The 13090-nt window shown below is 45.9% G+C and overlaps 1 protein-coding gene across 1 annotated transcript in view; it reads right to left on the bottom strand.

The window, feature by feature from the left end:
• The window catches only part of ARMH4 (armadillo like helical domain containing 4), a 53977-nt gene that overhangs the window by 30986 nt on the left and 9901 nt on the right, over positions 1–13090 (bottom strand). Inside the window, exon 5 of the mRNA XM_035551411.2 lies at positions 622–870. Within this exon, the coding sequence (XP_035407304.1) occupies positions 622–870 (249 nt within the window). The remainder of the gene's footprint in view (positions 1–621; positions 871–13090) is intronic.

Raw genomic sequence — 13090 nt, 5'->3', positions numbered from 1 at the left:
CACGCAAACGTGAATCAGCTAATTCCACGCAGAATAAATTAGTCCAGCCATAAAGCACAGGGTCTATACATACAGTGGGAATAAACTATATAAAGCTTTATACAGGCCTTGCAGGTCTGTCTTGCTTAACCACCACGGGGTCCCATGCCTGGACATACAACACTGAAGAAATGTCAGAAAAATGGCACAAGAATGCTGCTGCACTAGCAATGGGCTGATTAGCAACTACCCTATTTGCTTCATCCTCATGGGACTTATATCCCTGCACCAACCCAATTCAAGCAAAGGGCCCTGAAATTTCCCCAGGAGTCTCACTTGAGCAGTATTTTTTTGTCCACCCTCTGAGCCACACAACACTAAGCTCTGGGAATGAAGGAACAGGTCTGGAGTATTCAGAAAGGCTCTCCCCGCACTAAAACCTCAGGGCACATCACCTGGGACCCATCCCAGTTTGGTACTGGGGGACGGGGTTTCCTCGGAAATGCTCCTGCTCTGTGTTTAGCGAAAGATCTTGAAGGCCAACCCATGAGGCCTTAAGCATGATGGGCTGTCCCACACAAAGCGAAGAGCAGGAGACGTGGCCACCATGAGGATAAGGGAAGAAGGGACTTTTCCTCTTACCCAGACCCTGGTTCTGCTGCTCCCACTCAATGGTGTCGGGAACCTGGTAGGACACCCCAGCCAGCTGGGCCGCAGGGTTTTCCAGGCCAGCTATGGGCTCCTGGGAGGTCTCGCCTGGAAGCGTGAAACCTGGCAGCTCCGTGTCACCTTCCAAGCTTTCATCCATTGAATCTATGTCTTTGTCCTCTTCATCTTCCTCTTCCTCTTCTTCTTCCTCCTCCTCTTCATCCTCTTCCTCTTCCTCACCCTCTGCACAGGGAAAGACAAATGTAACATCAGGAAAGGTCCCACAAGGCAGAAGGTTCTTACATCTCTACCAGCGAGCACCAAGACGGCCTGCTGCTACCACCTCTCCAAAGGCAAAGTTGTGCCTTCCCTTTTAGTTATAAAGACACAAGGACTTCTCAAGCCAGAAGTTTTGTCCAAGCTATTTAATAGCTACAAAAGAGAACCACCCACTGTGAAAAAACAGTGCCTGGAATAATGACATAACTGAATTTTCAACGGATAATTTTTCAAAGCCAAAAAATAATGCATAATATTCACGCACTTTACCTAATTTACACGATGCTCTGCTCAGCCCTTTAACAAAACTCTGTCCTGGTGTTCCCAGCCTGGGAGAGCCATCACCCGGCAGCTGAGGAGCTGGTTTAGCTGGGGGGCTGAAGACCACATTAACAACTAATGACCCAACCAAGGTGGTGCAATAAGTTGGAGCAGCCTGGGTAGGACACCCACGGGGCTGGATGTGTTGTACCTGTTGTAAGCAAAGCAAGCTGCACCTTAGCAATTGTGTGATGTTTCACCCTTTTCCCTTCTGCTCTGGGATGCAGTGGCACTCCAGCAAGGCTGCTCCCCAAAGTAACCAAGAAAACTAACTAGGGAACTTTGGGGAATCTATTTAATTGGTGGTTATCCAGCTTAGTAATTAACGGGGGAGCTGGCCTCTACTTCCGAGATCAGAACACCTCGAGAAATCGATGTACATCATAAAACCAAGGCGTTCACAATGCTGTTGCATAGCATTTCCTTTCCTTCCAATTCAAGGATTTGCTTTAAAGCACTGCGTGTTTTTTCCAGCTCACCAGACAGGACAATTCCTCTTGCCACCTTTCAGTTTTAGCCCTGCATTTCATACAGATGAGCTGCTACTTGAATTCCGCTGCATCATTCTGCTACAGCATGTCTTTCGGTATTTGGAAAGGAATGATCACTCCTGTAAACAATTACACCATGCAAAGCATCTAATGGAGCCTACAGGGATGTAGTTTGCCACTTAAATTCCCATTACATTTTACAGACGGTTTTTGTCTTATAATGTGCCCATCATTTCAAACCAACGTCAGAATTTTCTCTCTCAAACTGCATGTTTCCATACAAAACACACAGCCTCTGTACACACAAGAACAGCAACCAGACAGCGCTTGCAGGAAACCTGCAAAGACAAGTTAAAATAGGTCTTTTGCCTCTGCTGAGAGCAACACAGCTATAAACAAAAGATTTCCAAGCTTCAATAGCAAAGATGCTAAACAGCCAGCACACTGGAGAACAGGACCACGAACGCATTTTCCCTAGATGGACTGGATGAAAAAGCAGTCAAGAGAAAACAGGGATCAGATTTTCTCTCTGAAAAACTACCTTGGAACAACGTTTTCAGAAGGTTCTTGTGATTTTAGCAAGCTAATTGGAGACACCTGCCAGGAGCTAATTTTGAAGAAGCAGATATCCATCTTTGCAACTCCAAACTCTAGCAGGCAGTCAAGCTGAACACCTGAATCGAAGTGCCAAGACTACTTATCACATCTGAAAATCACCCAGCCACATCAATCATCCCACAGCCACAGCATAAGGATGAGAATAATGTATAGCCCTCATAGCACAGCTGCTGCGAGGAGGAAAAAAGGGCTCTTGACTCGCTGCTGCTTCTTCTCTCCAGCTCATTCACGTCTGAAAACAGCTTTTGAACCCCCATCCCAAAATGCTAAGAGCTTGCCTTCCTGCAAGGTGCAGCACAGAGCACCACTTGGTGGTCACGAACAGGAATTTATGCTTCTAAAGAAATGCACACTTCACAAATGTCAGATTTCAGGTGCAGAGGCACACCAGGAACCTGGCAGGCACGGACATAGCACCCGATGGTACCGTGGGATAGGAAAGGATGCACACATCACACAGCTGAACCCCAAAAGCTGCAGCTTTGTGCCTCAGACCAGAGCCTTTTTACAAAATTACGTTTCTCCTCCTAAACCACCCTGCTTGGACATTCAGAGCTCTCAGCAGCTGCTTCAAAGATAAGAAGAGACTGAAAGGACCAAAACTGCAAAGGCCAGCAGATTCAGAAGGCATGTGGGTTTCCACATGCACGCTCAAATCCCTTGTGAATTATTTTGTGTAGCGTGCTTATGTATACTCGTAAGTCTTGGCTAAGGTTCTTCTTGCAAAGGAAGCAAGATAAATGTACGATGAAACGTATCTCATGGTCAAGGCACTAATTCTAACAAAAAAAACATGTAAGTATGGTTTTTCTGGCTGCATGTGAGTCTATCCAAACCAGGCACTTGGGTATAGCCCAGGTGTATGAGCTCTTCTGAACATCTGGCACTGGTCACAGGTGCCCCCTTGCCCACTACAGCAGACAGGCACACCACACACAGCAGCTCCTACTGGGAGCTCTTTGCTCTGCAGATCTTTGCAGTGTTACATGCAAACTTTATTTTCTTTGCACACATCAAATTCTAGCTCTTACTTGTGACATGCAACTTGAATCTAACAAAGCCCTAGAGAGATGATATCCCATCTCCTCTCCCTGTGACACCAGGGCTTCAGCACCAAAACACAGTCCAAGATGCCCATACTTTCTCCTCCAGTAAGGAAAAGGTATAAATAGGCTAGGAGTGAATTAGTGTTATCTTCAAGAGTGGAAAAAAGAGCGGAAAAATGCAAAAATTGTCACCCTGACAGACTAAATAAGCAGTGTATTCTGTAACAGGGGCTCAGCTCTTCCTCCTTTGACACATGAAGGAAAAAAAAAATCGGGATATTTAACACTTCCCTGCTGTGATTACAGTGCAACCTAAGCAGCAGGAATCCCCATAAAAATGAGATTCCGGCTTCCTCTGACAAAGATTTTGGTTTTAAAGGACCTGACAACCCTGTAACAGGTATTGAAGTGTTTGGTTTTGGAGAAGGTGTAAGAGAGCACCAAGAAAACACATTTGAGAGAATAAAAAGTTTTTAGGAGCGTTTTGGTGAGTTGCTACCTTTATTAATAGTCTGCAGAAACAGCAATGGCTGGGCTTTATCATGGGGTCACGAGTGATCCATTAGCACCCCTGCCGAAATCCACAGGATAGAATTTATTATTGGAGGCTAGTAGCCAAAACTCCTGTGCCCTCATAACCCCTGGGCAAAGAGGGCCCATCCCATGACATGGGGAAGGGGAGCATTGGGCCAGTTCTTCCTCCTGGCCCCTCAAAAGTGGCAACAGCCCCTCCATTCTTCACAGATGGCTTCAGCCAAGCCTTGCATTTCTTTACAATCTTCATACAGCTGCAGAAAGTCATGCTGCCCCCGAGCAGGAATAGATCTATGTTATTCAGTGTTACTAGCACAGGGCAGTAGCTATAAGCCCAAGCTGCTGGCAAGCACCATCAGCAAGGCACTGAAATGCACCACCAGCCCTCCCAGCAGTAGAACCAGGGTTCGGGAATGTGCTACAAACAGGCTGCAAAGGCAGGGAAGTTTTTGTTTGTTTGTTTTTGTATAATGCCATGTAACAAGCTGGAACTGAGGCACCCTTGTTATAACCCCACTGAAGTCAAGGGACCTTTGAGGTGAAGATACCTGCACTGAAGATAGATGTTTAGATATTTTCCATTAACATTTGCAAATGCAGTTGCAAATTGTTTTATTCATTAGAAGACTTAAGAAGCCATTATCTGTCAGATTTTATGCACACAAGAAATATTTTACTATACCCTGAGCAGCAATACTCACTAGACAGTGATAGTCTCTTAGGCTGCAATTTTATCAGGTACCCAGCACCATGGGGTCTGAGTGCCTAAGAGCATCTAATGAGTGCCAACTATGTTGTGATTAATCAGGAGCCACTGCTAATTGGTTTCCAGCTGTGAGTCCACTTTTCACTTCTCAAGAAGGTGGAGCACATGGAGCGCCCTCCTGTGCAAACACCAAGCAAAGCAGCCCAAGAGCTGAGCAACTGCTGCAGAGAGCTAAAAAGGACCTAGAACAGGGACCTAGCACCTACCTGCACAAGGTGCCTGAGAAGAACACACGCCAGGGAACCCAGAGGCTGCTTTGACATCTGCAACTGCCCCAAAGACAAAGGTGACACACACCCCACAGCTCATTTTCTGCCCTCATCCACTTCCACCCACACCACAGCATTGGGCCTTGGTCACACACATGCAGTATAGGAAGCAGACGTTTTTAAATAAGGACAGGGTTAGGGAGGCCCACAACTACCTTCTTTTGCCAGAGAAGGAAGAAGAGGCATTAAGAAGTCTCCACCAGCTCTTTTCTCCCCATGTACTTGCAGTGTGGGAACATGGCTCATTTTCTGCACTGCTTTGATAATCACAGCTGACTATCAATCCACAAAGACCTTTCTAGGAGAACCTTCATTATTAATCTGTTGCTTTCCTGTGATCAGTAATAATGTCACCATCTGATATTTCCAAAATGCTGCCAGGAACAATCAGTTGTGACAGAACCCAGCGTGGAAAGGGAGGGCTGGCAGGAGCTGGGCTCTGCCCTGCCCAGACAGCTTTCTGAGCAGGGCAGGGGTGCCCAAGCTAGCACTGGGCACAAGCCCGCAGGGTTTTTACCCTGATAGTTCAGCTAAACCCATCTACTTCCAGTGTAAAGCTGTCGAGGGTGCCTGCAGACTCATTGCATGACTGTAGCCTTAAATGTTTTGCTGTAGAAGAGGTGTCCAAAGGAGGAATTCAACACCTGGCCTGCTGCACAGATAAGGAAAGGGAATACTGGGAAGAACACATCTGTCAAACAGGATCCTATCTCACAAGGCAGGACACTAAACCTACTATCCTAAGTGTCAAGAGGAGAGGAAACATTCTAAGTTTTTCTGTAAAAGAAGGATGTTCTTGCTACATCTAAGAGAGGGAACAGGGCAGCAGTGTTGAAGTTCAATGTTTCTTTACAAGCTCCAGGAGGTCTTCAGCATCTACCAGCCAAAAACCAGGCTCTGCAGAAACTGGTCCCCAGCAGAGGGCTCTGTGACATTGCAAAGATGGTAAAATGGTAAAAGGAGAGATTTGGATTCTGATCCTAACCTACCCCCACCCAAATTTGAGGGACTTCACACTTGTATTCAGTCCTGGCTCATCGCAGTGGAGCTGAGGCACTGAAGAGCTCTTGAGGGGAAAAAAGGCAAAAAAAAGGTCTAGCAGGGACCATGGGTCTGCTTCTGTATTAAGATCAGAAATGACCATTCCTAAGAGCTGTATTTCCAGCAGCATTCACCACAGAATTGCTTTCACACTGAGCCAGGCTAAGGAGTAGATTTAGCAATGCAATGCTATTTTTGAGAAAAAATGAATACTGCGGAATAAAACAGCACTGACTCCAACAAGTTAGCTCAATAGTTTGCTGCAGTAGAGCTCCTCTAGCCTGGGGTAGGCAGTTGCTGAGCCGCCAACCAGTCAAAAAAAGGTGATTTATCAAATTTTATCAAATGAGGGATGTGAATCAGTCCAGACTTAACTACTGTGACCTGTAAGTGGATAGACCAGAGGAAGAGAGAGACAGAGTTTACTTCTCTCAACAAAATGCTTTTATAGTGAAGAGGGCTGTGGGCATGGTATCCCCCTATCCCCAAAGAGGTCTCAAGCAGAAATATTAATCACACTTCTTAAAAAAAGTTTTGATGGTGTCTCTTTAGAGGTCTCCAATTCAACCACACTACCTGGGAAGGGAACTACTAAATGCTTTCTTAACTCTTGGGCTGTTAAGCTTCATTTTCCAGGCAAATCCACAGGTGCAACCAGCATGGATCCATCACAGATAACATGGACTAGGGGCTGGGTCTGTTATGGGCAACAGCCTCCAGGATACCAAAGTTAACTCAAGTCCTATCCGATGCCAGAAGGGAGGATGACTGCAAGCCCACTCAGCTCATTTCCAGTCAAAGCTTCACACCACTGAGCATGAAGCTCTAGGATTATCCTGAGAGAGGCCATAAACTGCCTTGGAAGTTTTGAGAGAGCTAAGCCAGTTCAGTGTGGTTTGCCTTGCACCTGATGCCCAAAGCTCCACAAAGAAGCCTCATGAGCAAGCCTCCTGTGTGTGCCGATGGACCCCAAGCATTAGTGGCTCCAGAGAGAGATTGCATAAAAATGTTCCTTGCAAAGCCTTCAGAAGAAAATGCCATATACCTGCTTACCTGAATCCGCCACCCTAAAGCTGTGAGAGTGAACTAATCCCCAGATTAGAAAACAAGAAGTAATTAAAAACTTTCACCCACACACTCCAATTACCTCTCAATAGCAACTGCAGGGGGTTTGTCATTTTTATTCTAGCTGAAAGATAAGCATGGAAAAGCTACAACATTCAGCTGATGTTTAAGTGAACTCTAATTTTTTGGACAAAATGGGAAGTCAGATAAAGTTAAAAAGTTTCAAGCATAGCCTGGCTAGAACAGCAAGCAGAGGATCAGAGTAAACCAGGCCACCTAGGCAGCAGGAGGCAGAATAGTGGCAACCAGGATCAGGTCTCTAAACATGAGAACAAATGTAGTAATGAAGACACTTTTTCCTCCTCAAAAGGAGACTGTGCAGCTTATTTCTGCCAGAGAGCTGGACAGACACATGCTAGCTACCAGACATCTGGGGAAAAAGCAGTGACATTAAACCCTTCCTAGCAATTCTTACAGAAGTTAATGTTAAAAAACTATGAAGCACAGCAGATACAAACTTCTTGTACTTGGAGGTACAAAGCCCTAAAGTGCGTCTCCTTTGGCATACCCAGTCACTTAAAGAAGAGATGCTGTGGGTTTAGTTACACCAGGGCTGCCAGCACACCTGCAGTGGAGCAGGACAGCTGGACCCATGCCTGCCTCCCTCTGCAGGGAGTCACTGACAAGGCATCACACAGCAGGAGGTTCCTTGCTCTTCTTCTAGCTATCCTTCAACTAACTAGCCTAACACCCTCTCTTAGCTGTTTACCTAAGAGTTTCCAACTTTAAGGGCTTGATCACCCTCTACACCCCTTGATTTCATGAAATCAAACAAGGCATCACCAGATCTGGACAACATTGCTGGTGCTTCAGTCAAACAGTGTACTTGGGGTAAATATTAAAATGCTTGGTTTTGATATAAAAAGCTGTCACAGCTTTTTCTCCTCCCCAGTTTGTTTTTTTTTTTTTTTTACTACAAAAGAGAAGCAGGGATGAACTACCATCTACTGTGAAAGACATCAAGGTCAACCTGCACCAAAGGGACAGTTCTCATTTAGTAGCAACAATGAACTAGAAGCAATAGGATGTGTGTAATAAAAACATTTAGTTACTAGTGTATCTTGCATGTGCTGTGTCTTAAATCTTCAGATTATTGCCAGTTTAGTTGATATCCAGATGATCGTATCAGGCTAGTTAACATGCTGGGCTAAGTACCCTTCTTATTTACACCCCTGCAACCTCATTTAAATTTTTAATGGGGTTGCAGAAATGTAATGAGGCATGCCTTAATCCACACAATCATGATCCACTCAAAGCCTTAATTTTCATTAAAAATTCTTCATATCCAAAAGAAGGTTCCATGCACTGCAACACAGCCCAGAAGTAAGGAGAATGAAGTTTTTTTTTTTTTAAGATGTAAACAACTACAAGTTCTGAAGTATTTTCTCAAATAAAGGCAACTGCTGCCTTCACTTCTAAATATTATGCACAGCTTGGATGCCTCTGCAAAGAAATAAGACCAAGTGGAAGCACAGAACTGCCAAAATAGGTAGAGAAATGGGAAGAGTATGAGAGCTCTTACTGAGATTAGCTAAGCCCCACCGTATGCTGGAAGGATAAATACAGGTACACAGGTCAGAGCAAAGCATGACAGGAACCACCGAAACCCAAAGACCAAGGGGGCATCATTAAAATATCATGAATATGGTAAGGTCAAAGTCTAAAGCTTCATACTGACCCTGTTCTGGAGCAGCCTTTGTTGTAGACAAAGCAAAAGAGTTAAACCTGCAGCCAAGATTCAGCAATGAGGTGCCCTACAACTGCTGGACATTGGATTTGCTAATCCCAAAGGCAGGTCCAGCCCCTTGTCTCAGGACAGCTGAGGGACTTTGCAGCCAGATGTGGCATTAGGCAGGCGTACAGCAGCTCACTGGGAACACTGTGGGCTGTCCTACACAGCAGGGACCTTGTACTTGTGAGATGGTTGATCCAAAATCCAAAAAGAAGCCTACCAACTGACTGGTGTTTACCTATACAGGTCAGACAGGTCAGAAAGCTTTTAGAGCAGGCTGAGAGCAATACTTTCCTCAGTTTTTGTTACAATGCCCATGAGTGCTGCCTCCCCATTGCTCAAGACAGGTTCCTCAGTCTGTAACTGGCTTCTCTTGTGGCTACCACCAGTAATGGGCTCTGTACAACAGACCCAACCCTACTGCTCATTGCACTTTCACACCAGCACTTGCTGGTGTTAGGAACTGTGTTTGATGCTATGAAAAGCAAGGTGAAATTCCACCCTAAGGCTGTTGTTACTCAGCCCTGACTCAGAACTAAACTCCATACTTACACATTCAGACTCACCCAACACAGCTCTTGGCTGAACCTTAGTTTCTCAGCATGCCTTCCCAACCCTGGGATCACTCCTCCACGCTGTTGACAAGGGCTTTGCCAGCTACATGCTGAGAGCCAGCCTGATTAATCAGGAGCACCTCCTATTCAAGAGCTATATGGCTAAATTCTCCTCCCTCTAGAACACAATTTAAGTTGCCTATTTTCAGAGGTGTTCCTGACACTATACAACACGCACTAAGTAGAGCATCTTCTACAAGTATCTTCCCCATCCAGCAGCCTACGTGAAAAGCTGAACTGCGAAAGCAGCTCAACCCCAGCAGCTATACTTGAAGCAGCCTAGATGACTGAACAGAAACCAGCCCAAGGGCTTACACACTGCTGTAGTCATTTGGACTTCTTTTTGAAGGAGTGCCTGAAAAATGCAATGGGCATATTAGCCTGCAGAAACACCTACATAAACAGACCCTTCTTTTTAATTACCTTTAAAGCCCCCATGGGAAAATAGTAAGAACCAGATTGTGTCCCTCCTTCCATCCCAAAATCACCACTGCAAGTAAACATCCTCTAAATCCCCGGTTAATAATGAAGTGGGACAAGCTGGAGCTTATTCAGCTGCAGGAAGTGGGCAGCACTGAACTTGGGCTGGTTTTCACTATTGAATTTAGACATAACAAGGGTGGGACTAACATGCAGGAGCCTAACAGCTGAAGAACTCCTAGGGACTTGCAAGTTAAAGCAGCAGCCTAGGAAGGCAACCCAGCATTGACATGTCTGCATCTCCAAGATGTTAAACTTCACAGTCTGATGAATATCAAGACACTGCCACCTTCAACCCTGCATGTCTTGCTTCACAACACCCCCCTCCAGCTGCCTAAACAAGGTGGCAGCATGCAAGAAAACCCACCCTCACCAACAGCCACAGGCAGTGGTGCTGCAAGCTGTGCACACTGAACTGTTTTTTGGATGCAGGTTGTGACAGGCAAGGCATTGCTCTTAGCAGCAGGCTAGTTCTGTACCTGCTGGTTTAGGATTAGTACAGGATAACATAACCTACAAAGTCCACCTAGGATCTTCTACTTAGCTTCAATGCATCCCCAAGTCACATCCTGTATGAACCAGTGACAAAAGCTGCTTGATGAGTCGAGGGGAGCCAGCTGATGTTGTGCTATGGCCACAAGGCTTCAACTAAACACTACAAGGACCTTGCAGAAGAGAGGATGTGACAGACTGCTTGCCACTTTGGGTAGTTATATCTGCCAAGTGCTGCCATGCTGAAGGAGTACAGCATCCCTGCACAGGGCTGATGTTATGGCCAAGGAATCTAGTCCTAAAGTAAAATAGTTCATTTTAAAAGAGCCACTTCAAGAAGTGTGTTGGGAGGTTTACACAGTGGTCCTGAATAGGCAAGTTAAACTAGACTTTCTCTTTGGACCCTAATAGCCCCATAGAGAAAGCTAAAGTGTTAAGCTTCCCAGAGAGATGCTCAAGTTCTGGGCACAGGAACAAAATATAGAGTTGAGTCTCCCAGACAAGTAAGGCTCATCCTCTGCTGTGTCCTGTTCCCATACCCTGTAATCCCTTTATAGGATTTCCTTGGCTAAGAAGGGCAAGTAAAACCAGTCTCACTGCACAGTCAAGATAGGAAGATGCTCGTTACTCTACTGATCTCTCCAGAGTCCACTAGAGATGAGGATAAGCTCATCTAGAAAGCTATTCAAAGCACCTCATGTTTGTCTGTACAACTTGATTTTTTTTAAAAACAGTTTTGCATCCAAGCCAGGCAGGTGAATATACTGAGGCAATTAACTGCAAGCAGTTTAGCACAGATGGTCCCCAAGAAACCACACTAGCTGCACAGCAGGAGTCCATATTTAATGATGAACCAGGCAAATCAGCAAGCCCCACGGAGGGCTGGGAGGCCAGCTGACCTCACTCAGCTCCTTGCACTTCTTTCATGGGTCAGCAAGGCACAGCCTCCCTGCAGAGGGCCAGGGCCTCTCCCTGGGGACTCCACTGTACACCTGCAGTGTCCGACCTCACATTCCCCAAGAGCCTGGGCTGGAGCTTCATAGCAAAGCACTCCCAAGCATCTCATCTCTGGCAGCACAGATATTTGAGTAAGCACTAGGTACTGAAATTCAGGAGGGAACAGAAACAACGCTTCCAAACACCACTCCACCATGAGAGGGAGGTATCCACTAATTGCCATTAGAAAAAGAAATATTAGAAAAAAGAGTTGCAGCTCAAAAGTTTCCTCTGTACTTAATTGGAGCAGTAGCATCCCCAGGCAGAAAGTCTGTCCCCAAGTGGTATTTGTCCCATTTTACAATATGTAGATCGGTGATGATCCCTAACACCAGAGAAAGTTCTGGCTCACTGCACTGAAGTCTAGGTTGTTACAAAGTTTTTTGTTATGAAGAGCTTTAGACCACAAAAACCTGTGCCAGTTGTAGTTGTCAAAAGAAACACAGCATGCCAAGGAGCACCACGTACCTTTGGTGACAGGCACCTACAGAGCCATGCCTCAGACCCAAGAAACCCACAGGCTCCAGTTAGAGTTGTAATTTAGGAAAGCTGGTCCTAGCCACAGCCTGCACCTGCCCTTGCATGGGCTGGGGGCTTATTCAAGAGCAGAGGAAGCAGGCCTGCAGCTGCATAAGAAAGCTTAGTAGGAATGCAAAAAAAAATTATATTCCTACATGAGAAGTTTTCTTTTAAAGGCTATGCAGAAAGCCTCATTAACAGGAGGACCAATGTGCAGTTAGAACAGAAATCCTCTTATCTTCTAGTGCAGAAAACCAGGCTTCCAGAGGAGATCCCAGGGGGCTCAGAAACTGTTTAGCTTCCTGAATCACACAGCTCTGGCTAAGCAGGGACTTCATTTCCCAGCCTGAAGATCACATTTTCTTCACACCTCCCTCTCCCCCTGATGCCACCATCAGGGACACATCCCTGCATTGCTGGATGCAAGGAAGAGTCATCAGGGCATGGAGCACGTGCTGTAATTCCTGGCAGGTTTCAAAACCACCCTGACAAAGGGCAGGAGCTGCAGCATCTCACACGTGCAGTGGGGAGGGCTCCCTGCTTCTGCTGCCCTCTAAACTTAACAGGAGTTAGAGTTATCACTTCACGTGGAGAAAAGATGCTGATTAGCTGTTGTCTGTGGCACCCTACCTCTAATCAGAGGAAAAATACCATCTGGCATGCCACCCCTGGAGGGCTGCCAACCTTTGCAGTAAAATATGAAGGCAGGAGAAGGTCAAGATAAAGGAAGGGGAGCAAAACAGGCAGAAAGATTAATCCCTGCCAGGTGGTGTCAGCCCAGACACCAGAGTGCAACATTGTAGATGGATGAGCAAGCAGAGAAGAGTTTAAGTAGGACAAAGAGCAAGAAGCACAAGTGAAGCAATTCCCTACAGGAAAGTTAAAAATGAGCTGAAGAAATATCATGTCTGAGTTCCAGACAGGCTCCAGAGTAGAAATCACTTCAAAAACCTGCCTGTCAAATATCCATCAGGAAAGAATTTGCATCATGGAGTTTCAAGCACCTGAAGGCTAGTAGACAGGGAGCAGAGACTCCAAGCCCAGCAGTGGGCAAAAGCCGCTTAAGACAAGGGAGACTGAGGGGTGAGGTGTGACTAGAGTAGCCAGGGGTGGGAGAACAGCTTAGCAGGCAGTGCCAAG

This window comes from Cygnus atratus, chromosome 5 (genome assembly GCF_013377495.2).
Source record: "Cygnus atratus isolate AKBS03 ecotype Queensland, Australia chromosome 5, CAtr_DNAZoo_HiC_assembly, whole genome shotgun sequence".
In the NCBI taxonomy this organism is placed as follows: domain Eukaryota; kingdom Metazoa; phylum Chordata; class Aves; order Anseriformes; family Anatidae; genus Cygnus; species Cygnus atratus.
Note: the sequence above shows the minus strand (reverse complement) of the source record. Positions and strands in the feature narration are given on the sequence as shown.